The sequence below is a fragment of the Melospiza georgiana genome, chromosome 2 (genome assembly GCF_028018845.1).
Source record: "Melospiza georgiana isolate bMelGeo1 chromosome 2, bMelGeo1.pri, whole genome shotgun sequence".
NCBI lineage: Eukaryota > Metazoa > Chordata > Aves > Passeriformes > Passerellidae > Melospiza > Melospiza georgiana.
In genome coordinates, this window is record NC_080431.1 from 102952001 (window position 1) to 102979901 (window position 27901).

The window sequence follows — 27901 nt, forward strand, 5'->3', positions numbered from 1 at the left end:
AATCCTTTCTTCTAGGGAAGTAATTAAAGCCTCAGACAAGTCTGCAAACTGCTCCTGGTGAGAAAAATTCAACAAGAACAACATTTGGGTAATGCACAATCATCTTTAGTGGCCCTGCTTCTCTCCAGCTCCACAGTCCCAGGACTCACCTTGAGAAATGTCTAATCATAAAAAGCCAAAAAAAAAAAAAAAACCAGCACTCTCTCCTTTTCTTTTTTTTACACCTTGCAAAGGATGGACTTTGAAATATTACCTACTATGCCTATAAAAACATTTGCAGTTCTGTCATGGAATTAAGCTGGATTAAGCATGGAATTAAGCATGAAAAATGTTCATGTAATGAATACAGCCAGATCTCACGTGACATAATTTTGGAAGGATTTTTTCTGGAAGAGATGAAAAGGTTTTTTAAGACTTTCACATAGTTTTGTGGGTTCACTCCAAACCCCTGCACTTGCTTTCACAACATCACTTGTACCTCCAAGGACAAGGTGTGTTAGCATTGGGAGTAGCTGTGCTCAGGGCTCAGGGATGGACAGCCAGACACTGCTGGAAATTGATAGGACTCCAGTAGACAATAGGAAGGACATGAAAGGATGCAAAATCAAAGCTGATAAAAGATGTGCAGTAAATTGTATACATCTGATGTTCGTCACTGAAAGCTTTCATTTTCACATAATAATGGAAGAAAAATATTCACTGCCTTGATTTTGACATTGAGATTGGATAGACAAAGGAAAGAAGCTGCACAGATACTGCCCAAATACATACAGCCCCAAATGCAGGGGAAAACTCTGTGTAAGTGGGTGAGTGGACGTGTGCATTTACACCTACAAACACGTGCCAAGTGAGCTGGTTATGTACCAGAACTTCTCAGGCTGGTGTGAGTCCATGTGGCAACAGATTGTGAGGGACCTGTATCCATGATACCCTTCACTGCCTGTGAAAAGGTGTTTCCAGTTTCCACTGTCACATAGCAGCCGGTGTTTGGTAGCCACAGAAGACAGAAAATGATGCCTTTGATTTTTTTTTTCCTTTGATATATAAACTTGGAGTAAACAAGCACTTGTTCCTCTTTCTTTCCCAGTCCAAGGCAGCCAGAGCTATCGATGCAGGAGGAAGTTCTGCAGTGGCTCAGGCAGGTGCAGCTTGGGGACTGAGCAGAGGCACGACCGGCCCAGGTGCCTTCTGATGCACAGCCTGCACAGCTGGGCCAGGCTGGCAGGACCTGGGGGAGAGGTAAAAGCAAGAATAAGCACCTCAAACCCACCACCAGTAAGAGTCAAAGCAGCAAACACCAGCAAGATTTGCAACTCAGACCAAGCACTACGTAATGACTGGCTGAGCTCAGGGAGAGTTAGATACATTATTGTTTGTATTAAAGTTCTGTTGTCAGAGTTGGTTCAGCAGTTTGAAAGCTGTGAGCACCAAACACCTTTTTCTGTATGCACAGCTAGGCTGTTTGGCATCTTTTTTTGAGCAAACACCTAAAAAAGTGTCTGCACTGGAGAGAGAGCTCTGGAATGCATAGCCCCTGCTCAGGATATAAGACAACACCCAGCAGTTTTGTGAGGATAAAGGATAGGTACAGTTAATTGTTCATTTATACATATATAACATGATTTTTCCAACTGCTGGTGTCTCAGCAGGTATCTGCACAAGTAGTATCTGCAGCTGTACCTTTTGACATGACTACAGTCTCAGAATATTTATGTTTGTCAGTCAATCCACCAGTGCTCCTCAAAACATTTCTTACTGTGACATCTAATTTGAGCTAAATATGACCAAAAGTTTTCCGAAAGGTCTCAAAGATAGAAAGCCTTCAATTTTTTTTTCAAAAAGACATTGCAGAAAAAGAGAGAAGGAGAGAGAAAGAGAGAAATAAAGAGAGAAAGAAAGAGAGAGCAAAAGAGAGAGAGAAAGAGAAGACAAAAGGAAAGGAAAGGAAAGGAAAGGAAAGGAAAGGAAAGGAAAGGAAAGGAAAGGAAAGGAAAGGAAAGGAAAGGAAAGGAAAGGAAAGGAAAGGAAAGGAAAGGAAAGGAAAGGAAAGGAAAGGAAAGGAAAGGAAAGGAAAGGAAAGGAAAGGAAAGGAAAGGAAAGGAAAGGAAAGGAAAGGAAAGGAAAGGAAAGGAAAGGAAAGGAAAGGAAAGGAAAGGAAAGGAAAGGAAAGGAAAGGAAAGGAAAGGAAAGGAAAGGAAAGGAAAGGAAAGGAAGAAAGGGAAGCAACAACAAAAAACCAGGATGAGAAGATGTGAAGTCTTTTTGCCCTTCCCTTGCTGCATGTGAGAACTCCTGTTACACATCAGAGGTTGAGTGGTTGGAAAGCTGTCAGAGGATTCATCCTGAGCAGTGGCTGGCACAGTGCTGCCCACAGTGGAGCTGCCCAGGGTTTTCCCTGCAGGGTGACCAGGAGCTGTCCCCACCACGGATCAGCTGAGGGGCATGCCAGGCACAAACCCAGTGGATATGAGGCCCCATTGCTTCTGCAGCTACAAGCTTGCACAGGAAAATGCCCCCTGCTAGTGAATGTGTCCCTGCCTGCTTTCACTTTCCTCCTGCCACAGCTGCTCCAGGTGCAGCCTTTACACCTGCCCAGAGGTGCTCAGTCTTTGAACCCTCTTGTGCCCTTCCACTCCAGTTTCTGTCCAAACAGTAACAATCACTGCAGAGTTTGACAAGTGGTAGGTAGAGATGTGGGCTTAAAGGCCTGTGTTTATATCTCACAGTAAGCTTCATAATCTGTGCTTTTATCATGGGAAAAATTAGGAGCTTAAACAGGCTGATAATATCCCTTCTGAGAAGAAATTAATAGAAAAATGTGGGATATATAAAAAAGATCTTTTGTACTACTGTTGCTGGAAGTGAAGAAACCATCTTCTAAAGCACTTAGGAAAACAGACACATTTTGTATTTCACATCACTTAATAGCTGTTGAGAGGAGAAATTAAAGGGACCCATCTAAGTAACCTCAGTGGTTAAGTTAGGGGTAGAGAAACTCTTCAGCCTGGGGTACTTATTTCAGAAGGACCTCAGAAAACACAGAAGTAGAGGAAAAGAGTAGTTGCATGTTAAGCACAGCAAAATATCTGAAAGTGGGACCAAAGGTGAAGAAACTGAGGAAACTTCATGCCTGAAAAACAAAGAGTTAGCAGGAACCGAAATGCTGTTAGAGCCTTTCTGACTGTAAGGGAGAAGAGGGTGACAAGCTGAGAGTGGAAATCAAAAGGAAAGTTCAGGAAGAGAAAATTATTAATATTAGGATATTTATGTACACCAACTCTGATTCACTCAGGGCAATGGTAGCAGGACACTTGGCAGCACTGCCTTTTCTGCCACTGAGCTCTGGGCAGCTCAGGCATGGGAACACAAGTCACACAAGGTGAGAAGTATTCAAACAAAATTCCTCCTAGACGGTTTTAGACATGACAAATTAAAGCTCTGCATGAAAAGTCACAGATAAAGAGAACAGGACAGGAGGATATTAAGCCAACATTTTGTTTCTTCCATAAAGCCCACCTGTGCTCAGAGGGTCGGGACAAAGCCTGTGTGCAGTGACAAAGCCTGTGTGCAACAGTGACATTTATTAATTTACCATGCAAGAGCTGCTTGGAATTGGGCTTTTTGTGCACATCATGCTCTGGTCCCTGGTGGGCTGTGAGCAGGCTCAGGGAGGTGGGAGGCCCTGCATGGGGCAGCACCATTCACCCTCCAGTCAGAAGGGCCTCAGGGGACACAGAGCAGCTAAGAGGGCACCAGTGAGCTGGGAAACAGAGATTAGAGGAGGAGGGAGCTAATTCAGCAAGCCCAGGGCACAGGGGTGTTGCTCTTGGATGCATCAAGTTCTGCCAAATGTTGTGCAGGTGAAAACATCACAAGGGGATCCTGATTTATTTCTGCTCAGAGGTTTCTTCCAGTAAACTAGAAGGATAATTAATTGCAGGAAGCCTGGAGGTAAACAGCAAAGTGCTGGTCTGATGTTGTTGAGTTAGGGATGGAAGAAAAGACTCTAATTTTTAGAAGCTGAATTAGGAAATAATTTAATGAAGGTAGTGGGCTTTTTATAATGTGACTCCCTAAGGTAAGACTTGATTGGTCTCAAAGTAAAAACTTCTCACGCTATTGGTGAACTATGAATTGTGCACTTTGGAGAACAGTTACAAAAAGAAAAATAATAATGGTTTTAATTTTTTTCTCTAAGTTTCCCAGAGAAAAATTGTCTCTGTTCTTTCTTCAACTAAACTGAAAATACTCACACTGTTCTGTGCTGGGATTGCAGCCCTGTAAACCACATGGAAGAGCTGTGAAGCTGAGGATTCACCTGGCAAAGAGCTCTGCTTTCTCCTGGCAGCCAAGGACACACTCACCCATTGAGCCATGGTGCAAGGCTGAACACTGGGTGATGGTACCAAAATATTATCTATTAATAAACTTTCATGGCAGTTTTTAACACCAGGAGTCCCACTAGATAAATATGTATGATTTTCCTTCAGTAGATAGGAAAAGAAGCACAGAAAAACTGACTGATTTACCTGCAAAAACCATAGCACCAGGTGGCAGACCTAGCAACAAAACAGATTTCTGTGTCATGAGTTGGAGGTTTGAAGGCAGCAGAGAAGGTAAGAGAATGTATGTAGAGCATCACTTATAAAAGCAATTAGGAAAATATACTTAGGTAAAGGATACAAATACTGCTTTACTTAAGAAAAAGGAGAAGAAAGGAAACCTTTACCTTCCCGAAGCAGAAGCGCCTGCTCCACTTTGCTGTGGGGTGTGGCAAGATCCAGGGCACATTTGAGGTCAGCATTTCTGCATTTTGGGTCAGCACCATAGTCTATCAACAAGATAACAATCTCCACGCTGGATTTCCTCGCTGCCGCGTGCAGGGGGGTGTCCAGGCGCTTCCCCACGTTCACGTTGGCTCCTGGGGGGAAAAAAGCTCCTGGTGAGAGCTGGTGGGCAGCAGGGACTGTCTGAACCTGCACCACATGGGCTGGTTTCCACCAGGAGCCTCAACAGAGGGAGGGATGGATGGCACACAGGATCTCTCAACAGCATCTGTGCAAAGCTCAGCAGGCCACATCGACTCTGCAGAGTGCTCTGGGCCACCAAACCCTGCCTGCAATGCTCAGGATTGAGAAGCCTGACCTTCAACCCAAAACGTGTTCAAAGCCTACCATGTGTTCTTTAATGGCATAAAATCTAATATGGATTCTGTTAATTGAATTGCCCCCGAAACGTTTAGGTATCTCATTGTAATAGGTCTGGGAGCACAGCAAGCAAAATGCTTGTCCCAGGCTGGCTGGGCACAGCAGAGCCACACTTTGAGCAGGTGTAAATCAGCTAATGCACACTGACAGCAAAAATTTGTGCTAGTTCATGGCCTGTGCCTGGACCTGCAGTGATTATTCTTCCAAGCAGCTTTACTGCTGCTCTCATCGTCCACTGAGGAGGAGGTGAAGTTAATGGTTCTGATAAACTGCTGTGTTAAGCAGGAGTTGATTTTGGTCAGTAATATCAGCCAGCATTTTCTGTGCTTCCTGTTATCATTCTAGAAAACTAAAAGGATTCTGTTTTCACATTCAGATAGTCTCAGGGAGGTGTCTGTAATTAAGAAGGCTTTTCACTTAGGAAATCATAATTTCTTTATCACAACACAGGAAATTTTTAATGGCCTCAAATGAGTCTGACAGAGTCAGGGTCCCAAACAAACCTCTTGTGGAAGTGACCCATGATGTTTTTAGTAGAGAGGCAGCTCAAAGAGGCCAGCAGCATTGTCTCACACCACCATAGCTCTCCTCCAGCCCCTTTTCCAGGTGTACCTAGCTCCAGCAGCTTCTTGACACATTCTGTTCTCTGGTAGGTGCAGGCCATGTAGAGAGGGCTCCCATGCTGTGGGTCTTCTTGGTCAATGTCAACCCCATGGGCCAGGAGGGTCTCCATGCACTCCCTGTGACCTGGGGAGGGAAGAGCTGTCACTGAATTGCTGCAGAGCAGAGCACACCCAGGTACAACTGTGAGGCACAAGAGCTTGAAAAAGCCAAACCTGTTTGTCTCTACTGATATGGAATGAATTTTTTTAAGTGCTTAGTGAACGACAAAAGGCGCATTTGTCACATAGTTATTGTTGGCTTGCTCACACCCCTCACACCCAGAACATCACCTCTCTCACCTCTCTTGGCTGCTTCGTGGATGGGTGAGGGCAGGTGGCTCCCCAGCTGTGCCTTGGCCCCGAATTCCAGCAGCATGCTGACACAGGCTGCGCTGCCGCTGCAGCAGGCGTTGAACAGCGGAGTCACCCCGTCGATGGTGGCTGCGTTCACCTGTGTGGGACAGCACACACTCAGGTTCATCCTGTCTAACAGGAATGCCTGTGCAACATGCCTCCTGTGCACACCAGACCTGCACCAGAGTGAGACTTGCCTTGTTTAATTGCAGGAATTAATTTATTTACAGCTTTCTGAGTTATATGTTGTGGCATAACATACAGAGCATTCTCCTTTCATGTCTGCCCTCTTTCCCAGATAGTTAGTGCCATAAGGCAGAAACCCTGCCTGCTCTGCATGCTCCTGCTGGAGCTGCTAAAAAATGCAATTTTTTATTCTTTCTTTTTTTTTTTTTTTTAATGTGAAGCAGCTGAGTATCTTCAAGATGTTTTTGTTCGCACCAGCCTCAAGGTGGAGCACCCTCAAATGAAAATGGCTTTGCTTTTTAAATGAAAACATTCACTTTCTGTTTAATATTTTCATCTGAAAACACATTTCCAGCACAAGAAATTTTCATAGAATATAATCCCAAACAGAAAAGGAGCTTGAAGGAGTTGACATGCATATGTCTATGCAAGACAGAAATTTTCTTCCCCAACTTCTGATCTAATGACCTGGCAAGAACCACTATTGCCATTCTCCACTGGGGGAGCAGAGCTGTCTGTAGATCACAGAATCACAGAATATGCTGATTTGGAAGGGACCCATTGGATCATGGAGTCCAACTCCTGGCATTGCAGAAGACAGCCAAGGAATCACACCATACCCCGTTTATGCTGTGTTTAACCGTGTAGCAAGCCCTCAGGGCCAATTTATGAAGCAAATCTGGACGTCTTTAACTCTGTGGCACACTGGAGAGGAGCAATGGATTATGCAAGCACATGTCATACCCTCACTCCTCCCAGTGTCATCAGGCAGGTGTGGCTGAAGTGCTGGAGGCACTGGAGATCTCTTGACTATTTTGGCGCTGCTTGGTTTCTTGCCATATAAATTTTACTTGAAAACCCAGCTGACATAAAAATATCCTTATATATTTCACCCATTCCTTAATCTCTGTTGGGAACATGTACTCTACCTTAGGTCCAGCTGTAGGAATTGTTATTTTATTAGCAGATAAAATGTTTCATTGCTTCAAGCACATCCATTTTTATTTACACGAGACTCCCAAACCTTCCCATAGAAAACCAGGTGTAATTCCAGTGATCACTGCTGAGGGGGGAGGGGGAGGGCGAAGGTGTGAGTTACTTTCTTCAAGGTTATTTCACTTAGCATCTTTCATTCGTTTTCCATCAACCGTGACCATGTTTCACACGCAAAGGGAAAACAAAAGAGAATAAAGGGATGACGCAAGGGGGAGACAAATCTATCACCCAGGGAAACAGAACACTGTTATGGACAAATCACCCAGGGAAACAGAACACTGTTATGGACAGATCACCCAGGGAAACAGAACACTGTTATGTTTTTCCACATTTCTGTTTGAGCTGTCCACCTGCATCTTGGCCCTGCTGCCTGGACAGCACATCCAACATTCCCACTGATGCGGGGAGCATCCATTCCCAGGTGTCCTTGTCCCAAAGTCATCCCCAGGACTTACCTGGGCACCATTTTCCAGCAGCACCTTGGCACAGGCCACGTGCCCACCCAGGCAGGCCTCGTGGAGAGCTGACACTCGGTCTGTGGTGAGCAGGTTCACGTTGAAACCCTGCAGGAGGAGCAGGGAGTGAGGGGCCAGCCCTGCCCAGCTCCTGCAGGGCTGCTGGGGGCCCATGGCAGGGAGAGCTGAGTGCCAGGGAAAGGGCTCAGGTCACATTGGTGCTGTTCACTGACTTCTTTCTGGTGTCCCCACACACCACAGCTGGTGATGGGGTTAAAGAGGGAGCAATCACAAGCTGTGTCTTCTGTTTCTAGCTCTTTATGATGCACTGTCAATTGCAGGAAATGCTTCACATTTCTTTAATTTATATGGGTGTCATTTCCTCCCCTATTTGTCCTGCACCAGGAGCTACAGCTGGAGGGATTCACCTCCCTGAATGAGGATGCTTCTTTTGAAAAAGGTGTATTTTATAATTGGCTTCTCGCAAATAATAAAATGAATATTATATGTGTTGTGCTAGAAAGTTATGCTGTATTAATTCTCTTAAGTACTGTGCTAAATATAGTTTTAGGTGATAACAAAATGTTAAAATAGAAACTACGCTATGTAGGATACTTTTTTTCTAAAGAAAAGACTGGCACTGAGGCAGCAGCCACAGGACGTCTAAATCTTTCAGAGAAAGAATTTATTGCTCCATTATCAGAAGAAACGAACTTCTTCCTGCCTCACACAGTCAGGATGATGCCATTAGGATTAAGAGGAAGAAGTTGACAATGACCAGCTAGAATCCTGTATTTGAATGGAATTTATGCATCATGTATGAATATGCAACAGGTTATTGTTTTTAAGGATTAATCCTCTGTTAACCTGTGTCCTTTTTGGGCTTATGCTGCCCAGAAAAAGGTACCTGGACATCCATAACTCTTTGTTTCTATTGTCTCATATTGTTCTAATCCAAATTGTCCAAATTATTATTACTTTAATAATAATATTATTATATATTATATTTTTTATATTTTTATATTTTTATAGCCATTTTATTATCATTAAACTTTTTAAAAATTTAAAAACAAGTGATTGGCATTTTTCACACTTCTGGCAGAGGTATCTGCAGCTCAGCTGGAGCTGGCACCTCCTTCAGTGGGGAGGAACAGGGTTCCCTATGCTATGATTCATCCCGTGCTAAAGCAGCTGTTTCCAGTAGGGCAGACAAATTGTATCCTGAAAGTTCTTTCATTCACTACATGGGGTACCCAAGGGTGTTTCACTCAGAGGTAATGAGTACCTGGTAAACCTACAAGAGAGATGAGTCAAATCCCACCCACAAATCAGTTCCCCTTATCTGACCATCCAGGAAATGTTTTACACTGGAAGAAAGAACAGTGGTTTACAAATCACTGTTGATTTCCTGTTGGTCTCTGTTGAATGCCTTATTTCAGGTGTTTCCCTAATTAGCAGTTGCCATATCTATTCCGGCAGAAAGACAAACCGGACATATTCACAAAGGAAAAAGCAGTTGTAACACGTGCTTTCCTCTGACTGCAACTAAATCTCCTGGTAATTAGAATGTTACAGCCATGTGTGAGAACAGGCCTGGCAGCAGCTCCATTTTCTGCTTGATGTCATATTTTGAAGCACAGCTGGTGCCTGCCTGACGTGCTATAGTCAGGGCAGCTCACGAGATGGCAGCAATGCACTTTTTGGGACACAGTCACCAATGCAATGGGCAGAAAGGAGTACCCGGGAGCAACCTCACTCAGCAAAAAAGGCAGCAGTCCTGACACCGTGAGCATTAACAGCACTGTAAACACTTCAGGCTACGCATTACATGATAGAAAAACAATCTTTTTCAGTCATGTGAAAATATTATTAATGTAAAAGTTGTTGGTAAAATTTCTCATGCATTACAATGGTGCTAGGGGAATAGACAAAACCTTGAAAAAATAGAGATTATTCCATTTTCTAATTGTGTGGTGGTTTCATACTTTGTGATCAGCATATTCCTTCAAGATTAATTTCTTCTAGAGACTCCTAATAAGGAGACTTATTCTCAATCATTATTCATATATACATGTATATATATTTTTAACAAATAAAACTCAGTCATATCAAGTGACAGAATAAGCATTGATATCTTGGGAAAAACAACAATTCCTTCTATTACAAAATGAAGAATAAGTTGTAGATCTTACAATGGCTGTTTGCCAACCATCACTCATGATAAACCTTGTTTTCAATGTACGTGAAAAATCAGAATCTTTTTTCAGGCATTGAAACAGGTGTTGGTGAGTTCTTGAGCCATTTGAAAACTGCAGCACTATATCACCTCCCTGTGTCCAGGCATTCCCAGAGCCTCAGTGGCTTTCTTGAAAGCTGTGGTGCTGCAGTAGAGACTTCTGAGTGTCCCACAGACACTCAAGCACAGTCCCATACTTCATTTCAGGCTGGCATATTAGAAGCAATGAGCAATGATTATGCTGCTCCATGAACAATTTCATCCCTGCATTTATCAGTCTGTGGTGACTCAGCTCCAATTCAGGCTCTGCAGACATTGCTGCCTTGATCTCTTTCCATCAGCAAAGACCTTCATCTTTTACTCCCAAAATTAAATGTCTTTAGGAAAGGGAGAAATAGTGGATTAACTAAATGCTATAAGCACACCAGTGGGTGCTTCCTCAGCGTACAACCATGAACAGTGCATAACCAGGGCATCTGGTGAGCAACCACGGCACTGGGTGCTCTACAAAGCAAGTGGTGTAAGGGCAGCATAAATGGAGATAGAGGGGTCAGAAAACCATCAAATCCCTAAATGAATAAAGCCTCTTTCTTTTTATCTCTAACTTCCAACTTCCTTTTCCATAAAAATCACTTTGTGTCAGCAGGTGAAGGAAAGAGGGATCAGAAAATGGGAGGGAAAATGCTGTCTGTAAACAGCATATTTTATTTAGCTGCAGCTAAATGCCTCAAGAGGTGTCTGAAGAGGATTCTTTCCCACTGACAGCTCCACTCCTTGAGGATGTTGTCCATTAGAGATCTGGCTTCTGGTAATAATTATTTACCTTGCCTATAAAAAGACTGATAGCCAAGTCAAATGCTTTACATTCAGGGAATTAATTTCCCTGCAGTAGCCTTGGGGGCAAGAAGGAGAGGGGGACAGTAACCTATTTGTGCTAGATGGGGACACTGAGTTTAAGCAAAGGTGGGAAGGAAGATGATGGGCAGAGCACAAAGAACCATAATTTCTTTTCATATCCAGCTTCTTTTCCCTCTCATGTATTCTCTCCTCCTCTCTTCCTTTTGCCTGAACTCTCAGTTCCTTTTGGAGCAGAGGGTTTCAGGCTGACTATGAAAGGCAAGATGCCTTTTATAAGGCATGCCTGTTACTTTTTGGGTTTTTTTTATAGCCTACATTTAAATATTTGTTGTCCTAATTCTCAAGCCTAGTTGCATGGTTCATCATTGAGAAAGAGCACAAGGATCATTGTTCATTATATAGCAAGCTGCAAGCTGTGATAGTCTTTGTCCCAGGCTTGTCCCCAGCTTCTTAACTGAGCAAACTAAAACATGCCCAGAGGTGTTTGTGCTGATATATTATTCATACAGCCATATTTCTTATGCCCTGTTGCAGTCTATTACCAGCTCACCAGCCCATAAATGCAATTCATGTGAAACCACCTTGCTTCCCAGCCTTTCCTTTCCCTGTGGGCCTTTACCTGTGCAATCAAGGTTTTCAGAGAGAGGAGGCGTCCCTGGAAGGCAGCATCGTGGAGAGGGGACCGGTCTGCCCAGCTGCCTGAAACAGCAAATGCACGGAGCTAATTCAGGGATGCAGCAAAAGCACATCTTGGGAGCACAGGGGAAGCACAGCCACGTGTAAATGCAGATCAGGACTGAAATCAGTGTGGGCTTAGTGGTGAAACTGTTTGATGAGTTAATTTCAGCAGAGCAGCGGAGGGATCAGCAATCCTGAGAAAGCTGGCTGCTCACTATGGGACCTAAACAAAAGCTTCTTGGCAGAACTTTTAAAAGAACAGCTAAAAACATGTTTCAGCAAAGATCATGAATTTAGTGCTGCTGGGTCTCATGTGGAGTCTTCAGAACCCTGCAATTCTCCTACTCAAAACAATATCAGCCTCCACCTTTCCTTGGGAGCTCTTGTCACAAATTGCATCCCAGCTTCTCTGACACTTTGTTAAGAGCCTCATAGCAGGGTTGACTTGTCCATCAAATGAATTCTGGCATGTCCTTGGCAGTTTTATTTCCTGAACTGACAATTTCATAAATAACATCCTCTCTCTCAGACTACCATGTAACAGGTTTAATCATTCTCTTCACTGAAATATTTCAGAAAATACATGGAAAAACAAATTCTGCCTGAGGGCTTTACTTTTCTTCTTTAATTATTTTGAGATCCTTCACATAGGTTTGCTTGCCCTTTTTTTATCCTAATCTATTTATGCCAAGAAAAATAATTCTTTAGCCTAGCTACTACCTACAGGCATAGACATTTAGCTCAGGTTAAATCCCTGCCGCTCAAATAGAGAGCAAATTTACTTGTCCTATATTAAAATTCATAACCATCCTGTGACACAGTGTATAGTAAGTGTTTCTCCAAAGGCCAGCTGCATTTCCAGTGCCACAGGACAGAAGCAAAACCAGTGTTTGCATTCATGCTCTGTTGTACAGCAAGCCCATGGGCACTGTATCTGAAACCCTTGTCCTGTTTAATTTTTTCAGCTATGCAGCACACCAGAGAGAATGGGAAGGGTGATTTATCTCCATTTCACATGCTACCCAAGGCAGGGAGAAATCAATGAGAGGCATGGACACATCCATGGGGACTTGAGGCCAAGGACACAGCAGAGGTTTTACTCTTGGCCAAAGGAGTCTCCTTTTGTTACCCAAGGACCAGGATGCACTTCAGCTAATGGAGTTACAGTTTTAACTGTAGTAATTACTATTGTTTCCATTTATTTACAGAGCACTTCCTGGATCACTTCCTGGGCTCCTAAGGCAGGAAACTGGCATGGAAAGAACAACTGGCACAATATATGGCAAGGCTCTGAATGGCACATCAGTCAAAATGATGGAAACAGGAACCAAGAAACGCCTTCCTGAAACCCCTCCAAGTACCCCACACCTCTCATCATGCTGGTGACTAAAACAGGCAAGCTCGGCTCAGAAAGCCAGAAGACACTGCAAGTGGCAAAGCCCAGAGCCCTCATACAGCAGGAGGATTCAGGAGTTACTCAAGCAGAGCTCCAGGGCCTTATTTAACCTTTAATGCAGAGTATAGCTCGTGCAGTGCATGTTCTCACATGCATTTCCAGGGCATTTCCAATGCATGTGTGTGCACACAGCCTCAGGACAACACTCACTCTGCACACTCCCACCACAACCTACCTCCCTGAAATGTGTGGCAAATATAGTTCCCATATGGAGCACTTCTCCCCTGCTCAGCTGGGAGTGACATGACTGAAAGTGCTCTTTTCAAATGCCTACAGATAAATTATGCAGCCCTGCTGCTGCTGCTGCTCTGCTACTTCACTGCAAAGAGAAAAGGTTGTGAAGCTCTGGCTGTAATATGATATAGTGCCCCAGCAACAACATCACATGATCTTACATTTTGTAAGATTATCCTTAATGACTTTCTGCAAATGGCAACTTGCAGATAAAAATATGTTACAGCCTGCTGAATTTCAAGGCACCTCAATAAGAACCTGAAGGAAAAGCTTGAAGGAAAAACTGCTGCTCACCACGTGTCAGACTGTGATTGCATAAAGGTGCTTGGGAAAAAATGACAGTAACAAATGACTGGAATTATATTCTAGAGAATAAAAAATAAATTAATAACCAAAACATGCCTGTATATATACAGGCTTCATAAAGGCTTTGTCAAAAATGCTTGGCTGCAGTATTTCTCTTGGCCAGATGTTAATCTCCCTGCTTTGGGTGCCCATCCCAAAGAACACCATCTGTGTTCTGATGCCATTCCTGTGCCTGTTCATGATGGCCCTATCACAAAGCAAGTGCCCAGCAAATGAGTCACACAGAAATGTGTGATGTCACAATGCTGATCAGAATCTGCAGCTAGGAAAATAAGCCCTCATTAGCAGTAAATTGAAAATACCGTGTCATTTTAATTAGTGGAATTAACAGGAATGCAATCATATGCCTATTCATTATTATGGCAGTGATCTGAAGGAATAAAATCACTTGAAAAAAACAAAACCATGAGCTGCTAAGTAACCTATAAAATACAACATATTCTTGTGCTGAGTATTTTTCAGAACAATTTTAGCTGCATTCATTTTTATCATATGATTTAACAAAACAAGGCTTCTTTGCTTGGATTCATAAAGTTATTAGTTATATCCTCCTAGCATCTCCTTTCAGAAAATCAATGTGCTAAAATTTTTCCCTAAATATTCTCTGGCAGTAAAACTGGATGTTTAGTAAAATAATCTGTAACCATTGATAAAGAACACCTTGTACTGAGAGCAGTATTTTTATTTATCATATATAGTGCATTGACCAAATGTCATCCTCATTCTAGCTGGGTAATTGTTGGAGTCTCAAATTTTGCACACCTAAACCAAGCCAACACATACTGGCACTGCAAAGACCCCAGAAATGGGAGGCACTTCAGGTTCAAACATTTACCCCTACATTTAGCAAAAAATCCCTCATTTCATGGCAACTCACCGATTTAAATCCTTGAGTTACAAAAATGTGGCAAATAAACATTTAAATGATAGAGTCCATATTTTTACTTTACCTGGGACTATTCCATAGATCTCTTCTGCTATCCTGGCAGCTTCTTTTCTGTTGCCTTTAACAATATAGAAATGGGTCAGCAAAGCCAAGGAAATCTTAATTAAAAGCTTGAAGCAAAACAAAGCAAAAATGGCAAAATAAATGTTAGTGAAAGAATGGAGTATAGAAGCGCCCTCCATTTTGGTTTGCTCTTTGAATAGTTTCTCAGGTTGGCTAAGTTGCACTGGGTTATTCTTGGTATCATATGTCATCTATTTTAAACCCTTCAGGACCTGCTGTTCCTCAGTTACCAAAAATACATCCTGGTTTTACTTGGGATGAGGTGTTTGATGCTAAATAACAATATCAAGGATAAGATATTTTGAACATCTCTCCATACAGTAAACAAATGAGAAAATCCTTTCCAAACCTACATAAATGAGAGTAAGTTTTCAGACAGATGCTCTCCATACCATCTGAAAGGCTATACATCCACATTAGATTTATTCTTAAAGATAGCAGTTCATTTACAAAGACTACATAGAGAAAGTTGCAGAAATTGTTCAGACGCTGCAAAAAGAATACACTTCTGTCTTTTCCATCTAGAGAACAAGCCTTGCTGGTACTCAGATACAGAACAAAGGCAAACATATCAAAGAAAAGCATTATCATGAAAGAATTTGAAATAAATTCATGTGGCCAAAGCCAGGGCTAGGCAGTCAAAGATATTCTAGGAGGAGAAAAATGCATTGAAATTGCACAAAAAGAAACACATATCATTTTTTTCCATTACTCAGGGATAAATAGTGGTGTCCACTGATATCTCTTGCAAACAGCATTGTCTGTTTTGGAAATATTTTTACATTATCCTCCATTGATTAAAAGGTGCAATATTTGAAATAGAACAAGATGCACCCTTTCTTTAACTGCCCTTTTTTTTTCTTTTTGAAGGCACATGGCTTTCCATAGAGAACAAAGGGGTTTTTCTGCATGTATTTATTTGAATCTATGTAGAACACCCCATCTCTTTTTATTTTAAACTTTTATTTATTCCTGTTTTCTTATATGTACCACAAGAGGAGGATTTAATTCTTACTTGACTGCCCTCTTTGCCCGGGTTCTCTTAGCCTTCAATTCCAACATCTGTCAAGTAAAAGAGCAGGATAATTTCTCTCTTAGAGATCTCAAAGAGATGGTGGATATGCACACGGAAATTATACAGCAAATTATTTCTCTGGGCATTTTAGATGCAATTTCTTTTGGTTTATAGCAATACAGCTGGTTTAGTACCTTGCTGTCTTTGGTGTTCAGCCCTCCCAGGTGCACTAAAATGCTGTATAAAATATGTGCAGAGATAAAACACTCCAAGCAATTCTCTCAAGTGAAACAATTTTACTAAAATTCTGAATTAAACCAAGTTATTACATTCTTACATAACTTAACCCCTTGCAAAAGTATTACATCTATCTTTCCATACACAGTAATTGTAAATACCTGTAGAAACCTTAATACTTATGAATAATTTGAATCACTTTAATACAGTTTACCACAGACAGCTGAAGATACAGATTACAGGACAAGAAAAGTTCAGTTAAAGAATCATAGAAAAACCAAAATATTGGTTTATTGGTAGTTAATTCTGCTCAGCTGAGAAACAGAGGAGAAATTAGCAAACAAAAGTGGACCAAAAACCAGAATGGTCAGCCCAGAAAAATCTGAGATAATGAAAACATTCCTCCTGGAGCCAGAGGAATAGTAAAATCTGTAAAGAACAAAATGTTGGATGCAGAGAAAAAGAACACATAAAAAATATTAAGACCATTACAAAGTAAAGTCAGCCTGAATAATGGAGAGATATTTCTCATGTAGGATTTACAAAACTGTCTCTCAACAGGAGACAAGCAAAAAGGAAGAACACCTTTTAAGAGAAAAAAACTAGAAAACCAGGCTTTTGGTTGCAAAGGAAAATCATTGATTTCTTTCACAATCAGCCTGCTAGATGGTATGTAGAATTGTACATGTCCATAAAACTCAGAAAAATACAAGAAACTGAAAATCAGGTGATTGCCACTGAAATTCTTTTATCCCTAATGGAATAATACCAAAGAGCCCTCCAAGTGCTCTAGAAAACCACAGGAAAGTTTGACTGCTTGGAAGCAGTCACTGGAACATGACTCTCCCAGAAGGACTAATTCTATTTGTGTAGCAGCAAAATCACCCTCCTGGCTTCAGAACAAGACAAATAAAGATTTTCAGTTAAATTATTCAGTGAGTCACTTGAGAAAAACTTGTGTAATCTCCTAATCTGCTCTTAGCGTACAAGAGCACTGGGGAAATTAATGCAGTGGATGTAAAAGAAAATTATCATTGGGAAGGCAGCTGAACAGCGTGGTGGAAAGTATGAATACTGGTGAGGGTGGCAGTCAGGCAGACAACAGCAAGCTTGGGTGTGATCACTCAGAAATCTCTGGTATTTTTGAAACTAGAGAGATGAGCAACATTGTGTAGGCGTGAGAACAGGAGGAACACAAGAGCAATGACAGTGCAGACACAGGATTGTCATCGCTCTCCCTTGCTCTTTTGAGCATCACTGCTGTGAGCTGAGCGAGGTGCATTATGCAACTCCATTAACAGACTTGAGTGAACAAGTCAGCCCCCTGTAGAAAAAACACACCTCACTGATTTATGCAAGATGCCCTAACCATTCCGTGAATCACTCTTCCTTAACTCTAGGATAATTATTAAATTGCTAAATCAGAATATCAAAAAATATATTAATCCTTCAAAAAAATTGTCATGAGGAGGTAAATAGATGTAGTTTAGCTACATCCTCCAAAAAACATGAAAAGTAATGTTTATATATGCTAGTTTACACACATGCAAGAAATAAGCAGAAAAAAAAGGGCAATCCAGTTTAGAAAACAACTCATTTTCACTAAGGTTCACCTTAACTTTACCCAACTTCTAGGGAGAAATATCAGATATGACCTAAAGAATTTGGCAAGGAAATAAAGGATGAGGAATGCTGATCTCAAAGAACTTCAAAGAGGTATTGGTCTATTCTTATGCTACACACACTCTGAATTACAGCAGTGTATTTCTAATATATTTAGTTGGGATTAGAGTATCCAATGTATTCAATCAAAGTAAGGCAACTGGGGAAAAAAAGGAGTCAGAAACACTCAAACAGAAGAGATGAGAACAAAGGAGTCCATACAGAGCCTGGCTACTTCTTGTCTATCAGTTTGATCTAATAAATGACATTACTTCCCACACAAGCCTTGCCCTATTTGCATCCTTGGGTCAGCACACTTACAACACTCCCTTTGAAAAGAGATGTGAGAGTGACTCACGGGCTGCTCTCAAGCCAATGTGGGAGTGATCTCACCTATCTGCCACCCATCACACCTGGTTATTGAAACTCCTGCTGCTGCCTGGGCAGGAAGACAGCAAATTCCAGCAGCATTCCCTGTGTTCCCAGGGAATGCACCAGCCCCTCCTGCTTAAACAAGCAGCTTGAAGAACCAGCATGCACAAGACAAGCAGCCATGCACAGCTGAAGTTCAATGAATCCTGCACAAGTAGCATCTCTAGAGTTGTGAGAGAGTTGAATCATGTCATGATCTGAAAGCAACCTGATCTACCTGCCAGGTTTACAAGAAAAATGTTAATTTTGGTAAAATAATAAATTCAGACACATAGCCACATCCTGTTACTAATTTTATTCCCTTAAAAAATATCCACCTTTTATCTCTGCCAACGTTCAAGTCATTAGGGAAAACTGTGGAAGGCAACATACTACCAAATGTCATGATGCACAGCAAACATCATGACAGTAGTTTAATGACAGCAATTAAACACTAAAAATATTGAAATACTTTTAATTTTTAAAAAAATCAAATTATTAAGCCATTTTGAGACTGATTATTCTCTTATGTATTTACATAAAATCTCTATTTTACTGAAGCAGAAAGCACCAGAAAGACTTTTACAATTAATTTTCAAAAGCCTAGGCATATATGAAAAAGGGACCAAATATAAAACAGGGAAAAAATATAAACAGATGCAGAAAAACTTGACCACAAACCAAGTAAATTACAGTAGTTACCTTCTTACAGATACACCCACACCCACTAAAACACAGTCTGAAAGACTAATCTTATATCTATAGTTTACTTGATGCTTGTATGGTGTATTGCATGGTTTAACCTACAATTTTCAATACCTTGATTCACAATGTCTGCACATCATGTATTGGAAACAACATTCCTCCTTGTGCCAGGGGATGGAATTCCATTGCAGTTTGGGAGGGGGACATTCTATACAGGTCTTCCTGCTCCTCCTACACACCAGAGGCTCTGCTCTGTGCAAGACCTTGCTTAATTAGTGTCACTCTCCCTTTCCTAACATTTCCCTGGTATTTCACAACAATTGAATGTTACCTACAAGCACAACTGAAACATTTTAATTTTTTTAAACAAGTTATTATATTAATTTCTAACCATATTCATTATCTCAGTAATTTTTTTTAGTATCCTGCTTATTTTATTTAGCCTGATATTTTGTAAAACTGTAAATGTTTCTGTGGCATCATCCTTTATTCCACTGCACAAAGCCAGTGAGCAAATCACTCCCACAAAGTTCTGCATAATACAAGTGGTGATATTTGAGAAACCAGTTATGGGTTAAGTTTATATGGCAGCTTGTACAGAAAGATGATTATTAAAAAACATTCTCATAGGAACTCCAACAACCAGTGGTGAAAAGCAGCATTATGGTTTGTAGCTCTGTATTTTCTAATTACATCCTCCCACACATTAATGAAATGTATCCATTTTTTATGGAAAGGTAAATAAACCCCTAGATAAACTTCACATTGGGCTTGTAAACAAGACTATAACAAGGTTTTATTATGTTATTTGTAAGTACACAATGTTCCACAAAAGAAAATTTATTTTGAATAGATACACGCAATCCTTTTGATTTGTGTTTGCAGATGTTGCAGGAAACCAAACAGAACTAAAAGAAAACAAAGTATTACTAAAATTACACACACACACATATATATATATATAACATTTCCCTGGAGTGGCAATCAGTATTTTCAAAGGGTTGTTAGAAATATGAATGCTTGAACAATATAAAAAAAAAAGAATAAATTAAAAAAGTAGAATATTAGCTTAATTCTACCCATTTATTCTTAAACCTTGTGGCACCATTTTAGATGATTTCTGCTTTTAAAGCAGCTGTATGTTACATATCAAAGGCTAAAAATTCTAGTAAAAGAAAATAGACTTCATATATGGCAATTATTTACATTATCTTTGTGTTTCATGAAAATATGTTCAATGAAATTATAAAATGCTTGTGTAATTACATCTCTACATAAACAAGATGAATTTGGCAGAAGGAGTGTGTTAAATACTACTCTTCAAGGGTTTGGAAACAGTGTTTTCATATTGCACAGTTTTAATATTAATACAGTGTCCAACAGCACACAATACTCCAGAGTTATAAAATAGGAAGCTTGTCATGATTAGTGATGCTTGAAAAAGAAACTAACCCAGTGCCTCAGACAAGGGGCAATTTTAGAGGTGGCTGACACAAATGAAACAAACACCTCTTCTCACAGCCATTGGCACAATGCTGTGCTGCCTCCTGCCCCAGTACAAATCACTCAAGACTCCTCAGAGCTGCTCCTTCTGTCTCTCCATGAAAAGCACAGCCATTGTCATTTCCACTTAAGGAATACCTTCCCAAGGTATTCCTTGGGAGATTGCACATGCAGCACCTGCCAGCCAGTGTCTCTGATGTGGGTGAGGTGAAATCACTCACCCTGAACGCTGTCCCTCCCAGAGATGGACTGAAATGCCACTTTGGTCATAAGAAAGGAGAAGGGATGGGTGGGTGGGAGGTGGAGAGAGCAGGTAAGCACAAGTGTGCCCGTTAAGCCCTTCACAGTTTTTGCTCTCTCACACACGTGTTACTTCACACTTTGGCACAGACTGCTGGAAGTTTTCAGGCCTGAGATGTTTCTAGAGGCTGTATTATCTCTAAATAATACTATTTCTTCCCCTATGTACTGAAAAGCAAAAGCAAAACCCAAAATCACTATAAGCTTTACATCACTTTCACACGTGTAAGGGAACAGGAAAAAATTAGCACCTCTGAAAATATCAGAAAATCATTATGGAATGTTGATTTAGCAACAAAATGTGCAACTCTGACTAGGGAAGAACTTCAAAATAATAATGCTAGGCAGGCAAAACACTGTCACTGAACACAACTGCTAGAACTAAGTCACTGAAATTTACATGGTAATGGACTTTATGACTAATTTCAAGTGCCATTTTCATCTTAGGAGAAAAAAAGGTGTATTTTGTTGAGATTTTAATTATTTTGAAAGAGGTCTTAAAATAAAAATCACAGTAAATATCAGGGATTAGCGGGGATTACATTAAGCTAATAATTGTTGTGTTTTGCTTTCCCAAACACTTAAGTCCCTTTCTGTAATGTTCAAGTTATCAAGGAAAATCTTCTACTTTTGTTTCCAAGGCTTCTGACATATATAAAAACACATTTCCTCCTCCCAGCTTTCAGTGCAAAAGAGATGCCCATAGATTTGCATTAATCCAAAACTGAACTAAGAACATCATCCTAAATTGAGGTAGCACATTGAACTAAGTTTCTTTCCAAGAACTTCAGAAAGAAACTGAAGAGTTTTAAGAGTAATGTCTCTGTCAGCAAGCATTAAAACCTTTAATGACTGACACGTTCTTCTCTCTCCACTTGCGCAATTTAGGAGTTTACAAGTTCCTCTTTAACTCTTCTTTTTTTCCCAAAAAAATACCGTTTAGTCCATGCACCCTTAGGTCCTGTAGCATCTATTGCAACATCAATAATGGAATCTGGAGTCATCCACCTCAGAAATGCCAAGAGAAGGAAGTTCAGAACAGCAAAAAAAGCAAAAATACACCCGGTCACGGGACCACAGTGAGTCATTAGTCTGTCAAGTCGCTCCTTCATTGGTAAAACCACTTCATCTGCAACTCTGTCATACACCTAAACAGAGAGGAGACAGAAAGTAACATCTTAAAAATGCATTGATTCTACCTCAAAAAATCAGGCAGTGCTTTATTATCACTGCACAAAATAAATGATCTAGTCTTAGCTACCAGGCGGGACAAATATTGCCCCCCAAAAAGTTTGCAGATCCTAAGTGCTGATTTATGAGTCTTGTTCTAGACATTTCATTCATTCATTTAAGCAGAAATATGAAACATTCTTTTCTTTTACACACTTCAGAAGTATTTCATTAACTAGCATGGCTGCATAATTTTTCTCTCATGTAGTATTATACAGGAAGGGCTGGGGGTTTTAATGGATTGAATGGGTTCTAATCTCATATTCACATCAGTCCCAGGAAGAGCTTGAACATGCAATTACTAGATTTTAAACACAATGATGGATGAACTCATGGGTGAGTTTGGCACTATTCCAAATCTCTGTATTTGAACAATGAACCAAATCCTAATAGGCTCCTGATTTTTGTTTAAAGAAACAGTAGTTCAATTACTGCACAAAGCAAATATTTGCCACTAGTGACTTATTATACATGTCAATCACAGCCAACAACAAACCCACTACAAACCACTCCAAAAAGGCTTGAAGAACACTGTTATTTCCTTAAGAATGTTACAAGCTCCATTCTACAGGTAACCTTATTTGGTAACAAACAACTACCTTCTGTAAAATTTAAGATCTATGCATACTTCTACCAATTCTATGACCATTTTCCTTCATGAAGTATTGGTGGGTTTTTTTAAGAAAATGTTATATAAAGCAAACTCAAATCTAGGCTAACGTCTGTAAAAACTTTGCAATTCAAATGTCGCCTGCAGTTACAAAATCGTAAAATGAATTATACTGATGGCATTTAAAAATATTAAAATAAACTGTTGTACATATCACTTCAAGGAGGCTTGTAAGATATATATATTTGCATGCAGTACAATCTAAGTAAGAGGCATGGGGTTCAGCTACTCTCTCCTTCCTAAAACACAGGAGGTGAAGGCAGAAGTGACACAGCTCCACAGGGGTTTGTAACATTACTGCAGCAAACATTCTTCACGGAAGGCAGAGTTTTTCTACTGAAGTGCAGCTCTAGTTCTGAAATATGATTCCAAAACTATGAAAATAAATTTTCATTACAACCACAGCTTATGTAAACTCAGGTGTGTTCAACTTTCCAGCACTAAACTACTTCACATAATTTTAAATTACTTGTTAGCACATGGCAAAGCTTTGTCATGAACTGCTCTTACCTTGTCATACACCTGAGCAGCACATTTTCCAGTTATGCCAGAAAAGTTACTTCATGTCAAGACTTGAACAAATAGAGTAGAAATCTAACTAATGATCTAGGCTTTTCTTCAAAATATTTACCAGCAATCATGGCATGTTAGAAAGTATAAATACAAATAGAAAAGATATCTAGGAGTTATTTGTGGGGAAAAAAAGCATTTTCTTGACCTTTTAAAACCATGTATGTTTGAGAGGAAACATGCTGAAAAATTACACTGGAATATTGCATGGTGAATGTGCCTAGTAATATTTCAAAGCAAGAATTGTTTCAGAAATGTAATTTCAGAGAATTTAAAAGAAGTGATTATACATACTTTCTCAGTTCTCTCTGCTACGTTCCTCCACGTATAAAAAGTCTTTACTTTGTTATGAACAGTTTCTGGAGATGGCAGAGTTCCTGATCTGAGCTGGGCAATTGCTTTTTCTAGTCCATCACACAAAGATTTCACAGAGGGCTCACACAAAATGATGAGATTTTCTGGAAGTACCTCTGGAATCCCACCAACTCTTGTGCTCACCACCTTTGAAATAAACAAAAGAAATGGTGACATAAAAAATGAAACTGTGTGACAGCAACGCTATTACATTGTTCAGATGCAGCTATTTAAAAGAATAGGAAAACATCATGGTTTGGGAACTTGACCTGTGTGTGCACTAAAAAAGTAAACCCCAGAGAAGACAAACACTGCAGATTACCTTCACCATTGTCCAGAATGATTCTTTGGTGATAAAAGAGATGACTAACTAGACAGGTCTAATGAGTGGTTATGAGACACCTTTCCTGAAGGTGTTTGCCACAATACACAACTGAACCTGTGTAATCAGATTTTGGACATTTCTTCCACAGTATCTCAAGAAACCTCTTACCTCTACTTGCAGAGGATAATTTTACCACATACTTGAAATTTCAGTTTCCTAGGTTACTGAACACTTGCAAAAATTTATTTACATTAATCTGAATTATTATTTTTAAAGGAAAATCAGAAATTACAAAGACTCACATTGTGCAATCATCTCTAAACATTGGGCAATAAGAAACTGCAGAACTTCCTCACTTCTAGAGAAGAGATGGCAAGAGAATAACTACAACTAGGTAGTAACTGCTGTCAAAGGATACTGAAGTAAAAAAAAAAAAATTGAAGTCACTCCCATTTTCTATACTTACTGTAAATTAGGTACTCTTATCAGTCTGTCTTCTTAATAAGGTTCCTTTATCTTTTATTGTGAAGCTCTAATTCTTTATCGCTACTGACTCAACTTCTTTTTTGAGTTGTCAATCTGAGTTGTAAATTAGTCATGGCTTTTACTGTTCTCTCTCTCTCCAACTTATCTTGAATCCCTACACAGGAAGGCAACTTTTCTGCAGCTCCCTTCGAAGTAAACCTTTGTGAACATCAACTACCCCAAAACTCTGTAAAGGAGTACAAACAAAACAGTATTTGGCTATTTCAGAGAACTGAGAGCAGATCTACATGTCACTGCAAATTCTACACAAAATTCCTCTTGGAGTTGACCCTTCTCTCTCAGCTTCCAGGTGATCTGTAAATGGGAATAACATTTGCTTACCTCTGCCAAGACAGAGCCTCAGATGAAATCAATGTGATAAGCACGTGTTATTTCATTGTGAAATCTGTTTAAAATGGATACATGCTTTCCAGATACTGAGATTTTTTTTTTACCTGTAAACCACAGCTTGCTGCCTCCACAATAGCCATACAAAAGGCCTCAGTGAGGGAAGTGTTGAGAAAAATGTGCCCCTGGACCAGGACATTTCTGACATCCTGGTGTTCCAGGCCTCCTAGAAGACGCACCCTGCATACAAGAGGAAAAAAAACAAACAAAAAACCCTCAGAGCTAAATACTAGATTTGGATCATAATAATGCCACATATTCAGAAAAAGGTACCAATGGTTCACACTTAATGTAGTGAGAGAACAAAGATGGGCACCTCGGTTTAGTTTTCTCTAAATTTCTCCAGCAATGGAGAAATAGAAAATCCTGCTTTTTTATTGTCACACTGAAAGAAATTTCTGAAAATAAAGTTGGTGGGAGAAGTTGCTGTTTTAATGACATTTGCCTCCAGAACATTGCTACTGAGCCTTCTAGTTCTGCAAGAAAAAATGGCTTCATTCAGTTAATAATTAAGATTTGTCAAATGCATTATCTGAATTTGCAATGTGAGGTCTGACCAATCTGAGTCTGACAAGGGAAAATTTTTTAAGATACAATGATCAGGACCTATCAGCTTGAAGAGACATTGGAAAACAATAAAGGGCAAAATGAGAATGATACTGACAATTTTAATTGGGGAAATCACTGACTAAAGCACAAAACAGGCAACAAACAACCTAGAAAATAAAATGAACACTCCAGACTATGAAACTTGTTCTTGATCAAGAAAACCCAATAGAAACACATAAATGTATCTGTATCATGGCAACATTCTGGTAACATGGTAGCACCAGGGAACACGTTTGTAGCACCACAAGAACACATAGGAGACAAGCACCATGCTGAAGAGTTTCATAGTGAAAATAATAAATTCCTAGCAGTCATCATGACAAGCAATAGCACAAATGAGCTGTTAACACCTGATGCCACATAAGATCCAAGCATCATGGTTGCAGAGAGGGACATGATAAATTTATATCCAAGTCACCTTTCTATGTCTCAATGGAGGCTCATTCAGGGCCTAATCATAGACATATTAATTAATTTGCTGGACCACAGTCCAGCTCTCAAAGTCTTCAGTGTCTTGTTTATCTGCCTTGCCTTTAGCCTCAGGCTTTGGGGCTTATCTGGGGGAGGGAGGCAGGCAGGTCCCCACCCCTGAAGAACCTTGAAGGGTCATAGACACCCACAGAACCAACCTGTCATGTAGCTGGTATCTCTCCCGGACTTCTTCCAGTACGATTCGCTTTGGTCCTTCTCCTCCAACTAAGAAATGTAACTCTGGATATTTCTGACACAGCTCAGGAATTATACCACTAAGCAAATCAATACCTAAGAGGAGAAAATTTAGGGCAAGCCATTACTTTCTTTGATTTCAGAACTTCTCATGATTGTAGCCCACAACTACAACTATATTCGGGAGCTGAAGAAATGAAAAAAAAGGTCTCCTGAAGACAGTTAAACTGCTGTCCACAAAAACATGAAAAAAACCACAACTTGGGACCTCATAGGAGACAAAAATGGAAAAAAACCACTTAAGTTGCTGTCATTTGATTAAATAAAAAACAATTAAAACATTTCTAACAGAATATAGAGATTAGGCCCTAAATCTTATGTCCAATACGACCCAAATGTTCCATTTCACAAACTGACCAAAGCTTCTGGTCTCTTCAGTATTACAAAGGAAACACACCTCTGAACCCACCACGTACAAAAACAATGTACATTTCTTCTTCTTGAGTTCACAAACACAAAAGCTTGGAACAGCCACCTCACCACTCCCAGTGCAAATTCCATCCATACCACAGACAGCCTAAGCTGTACCTGACCAAGACCTATCCAAGGAAAGGGAACCAAAACAAGCTTACATTTGAACCCCCATTACCTTTTCTGTAAACGAGTCTGCTGACAACCACAATTGTTATTGTACTGTCATCCCTCCTGGAGGGGTCTGGGGTGAAGTCGGTGGGATCCACAGCGTTGGGGATGACAGAGACAATCCGAGGGTCCAGGGCTGCCCGCAGCACCGTGTTCTCCTTGCTGGTGTAGGAGACGCAGATGATGTGGTTGGTGTCACACAGGGACACCGTCAGCAGCTTGTTGGTCAGCACCGAGCTGACATCGGCGAAGCCGAACAGGGAGTGGTCGGTGAACACGGTGCGCAGCCCCATGGTCTTGGCGTGGAACAGGGCGTCGTGGGCCATGGCCGAGAAGGAGCTGTGGGCGTGCACGATGGTCACCCGCTCCCGCACGAAGATGTACCTGAGCAAGGGCAGGCTGTGGAAGAGCGTCGTGGCCGTGGACTGGTTGTACATCACCTTCAGGGGCAAGTAGTAGACTTTCAGCCCGCTGGTGAGGTAGCGGACGCCCTTGCGGTGGCCGTAGGCGTGGGTGACCACCAGCACCTTGTGGCCGCGCTCGATGAGGCACTGTGACAGCTGGTACACGTGGCTCTCCACGCCCCCCATGTTGGGGTAGAAGAAGTCCGACACCATGCACACGCTGTGCGCCGCCGGGCCTCCGCCGTCCATGCCGGGCCCGCTCCTAACGGGGGAAGGAACCACAAGGCGCCATCACTCGCCGGCGGCCGCCCGCGACGACCCCCGGCCCCCTCAGTGTCGGCGGCGCCGCCGGGCCCACCGCGCTTTCCCGCGCGGGCCGCACGCGGGGAGGGGCGGCGCTGGGCCCCTGCAGAGCCCGGTCCCCGCGGCGGCAGCCCCGGGGAGCGCGGGCGGCGTGAGGGCGGGGGGACCGTGCACGTACCTGCCGGCGGCCGGCGCTCCCTGCGCGCTGCCCGGCGCCATGGCCCCATCGCCCGTCACCGCCGCGGCCACGCCCGCGCGGCGCGGAGCCGCAGCCAATCACCGCCCGGCGCGGCGTCACGCGGGAAAAACAGGGCCAATCGCTGCGCCGGACTGCCCCGGCCTCGCGCCCGGGATCCGCCCCGCCCCTGGCCCCGCCCCAGCCCCCATCCCGGGATACACCCCAGCTCCCGGCCCCGCCCTAACTCCCATCCCGGCCCCGCCCCAGGTGCCATTCCGGGATCCTGCCCCGTTCCCGGCCCCGCCCAGCTCCCACCCCAGGATCCAGCCCCGCTCCCGGCCCCGCCCCAGCTCCGCCTCAGCCCCCAGCCCGGGATCCCGCCCCGCTCCACTCCCCGCCCCGCCCGAGCTCCCATCCCGGGATCCCGCCCCAGTTCCCATTCCGGTGTCCCGCCCCGTTCCCGGCACCAGGCACCGCGGGCACGGCG

General features: G+C 41.8%; 2 protein-coding genes across 4 annotated transcripts; both read right to left on the minus strand.

The window, feature by feature from the left end:
* Positions 1 to 1103: 1103 nt before the first annotated feature.
* ASB11 (ankyrin repeat and SOCS box containing 11) lies at positions 1104 to 14816 on the minus strand. 2 transcript variants are annotated; one of them, XM_058045612.1, is made up of 7 exons: positions 14639 to 14816; positions 11574 to 11653; positions 7861 to 7917; positions 6170 to 6320; positions 5820 to 5954; positions 4730 to 4921; positions 1104 to 1228 (listed from the first exon to the last, which is right to left on the minus strand). In XM_058045612.1, the coding sequence occupies exons 1-7, from the start codon at positions 14814 to 14816 to the stop codon at positions 1104 to 1106; spliced, it is 918 nt and encodes a 305-aa protein (XP_057901595.1). The 2 variants fall into 2 exon arrangements, with proteins under 2 accessions (XP_057901595.1, XP_057901593.1); XM_058045610.1 differs by having other exon boundaries at positions 7861 to 7968.
* A 4682-nt stretch (positions 14817 to 19498) lies between these two features.
* Positions 19499 to 27455, minus strand: PIGA (phosphatidylinositol glycan anchor biosynthesis class A). 2 transcript variants are annotated; one of them, XM_058019142.1, is made up of 7 exons: positions 27415 to 27443; positions 27057 to 27195; positions 26537 to 26969; positions 25851 to 25983; positions 24660 to 24792; positions 23295 to 23501; positions 19499 to 21678 (listed from the first exon to the last, which is right to left on the minus strand). In XM_058019142.1, the coding sequence occupies exons 2-7, from the start codon at positions 27180 to 27182 to the stop codon at positions 21415 to 21417; spliced, it is 1296 nt and encodes a 431-aa protein (XP_057875125.1). In that variant the 5' UTR covers positions 27183 to 27195; positions 27415 to 27443; the 3' UTR covers positions 19499 to 21414. The 2 variants fall into 2 exon arrangements, with proteins under 2 accessions (XP_057875125.1, XP_057875124.1); XM_058019141.1 differs by having other exon boundaries at positions 26537 to 27195; positions 27415 to 27455.
* Positions 27456 to 27901: the final 446 nt, after the last annotated feature.

Excerpts from the sequence above, each read along its gene's own strand:
- ASB11 (XM_058045610.1), bottom strand. The coding sequence starts at position 14,816 with ATGGAGGGCGCTTCTATACTCCATTCTTTCACTAACATTTATTTTGCC. Across the intron at positions 11,654-14,638 it reads GATCTATGGAATAGTCCCAG|GCAGCTGGGCAGACCGGTCC; the intron begins GTAAAGTAAAAA and ends TTGCTGTTTCAG. Across the intron at positions 7,969-11,573 it reads TGAAAACCTTGATTGCACAG|GGTTTCAACGTGAACCTGCT; the intron begins GTAAAGGCCCAC and ends CTCCTCCTGCAG.
- PIGA (XM_058019141.1), bottom strand. The coding sequence starts at position 27,455 with ATGGCGCCGGGCAGCGCGCAGGGAGCGCCGGCCGCCGGCAG. Across the intron at positions 27,196-27,414 it reads GGAGCGCCGGCCGCCGGCAG|GAGCGGGCCCGGCATGGACG; the intron begins GTACGTGCACGG and ends TTCCCCCGTTAG. Across the intron at positions 25,984-26,536 it reads CAGACTCGTTTACAGAAAAG|GTATTGATTTGCTTAGTGGT; the intron begins GTAATGGGGGTT and ends TTCTCCTCTTAG.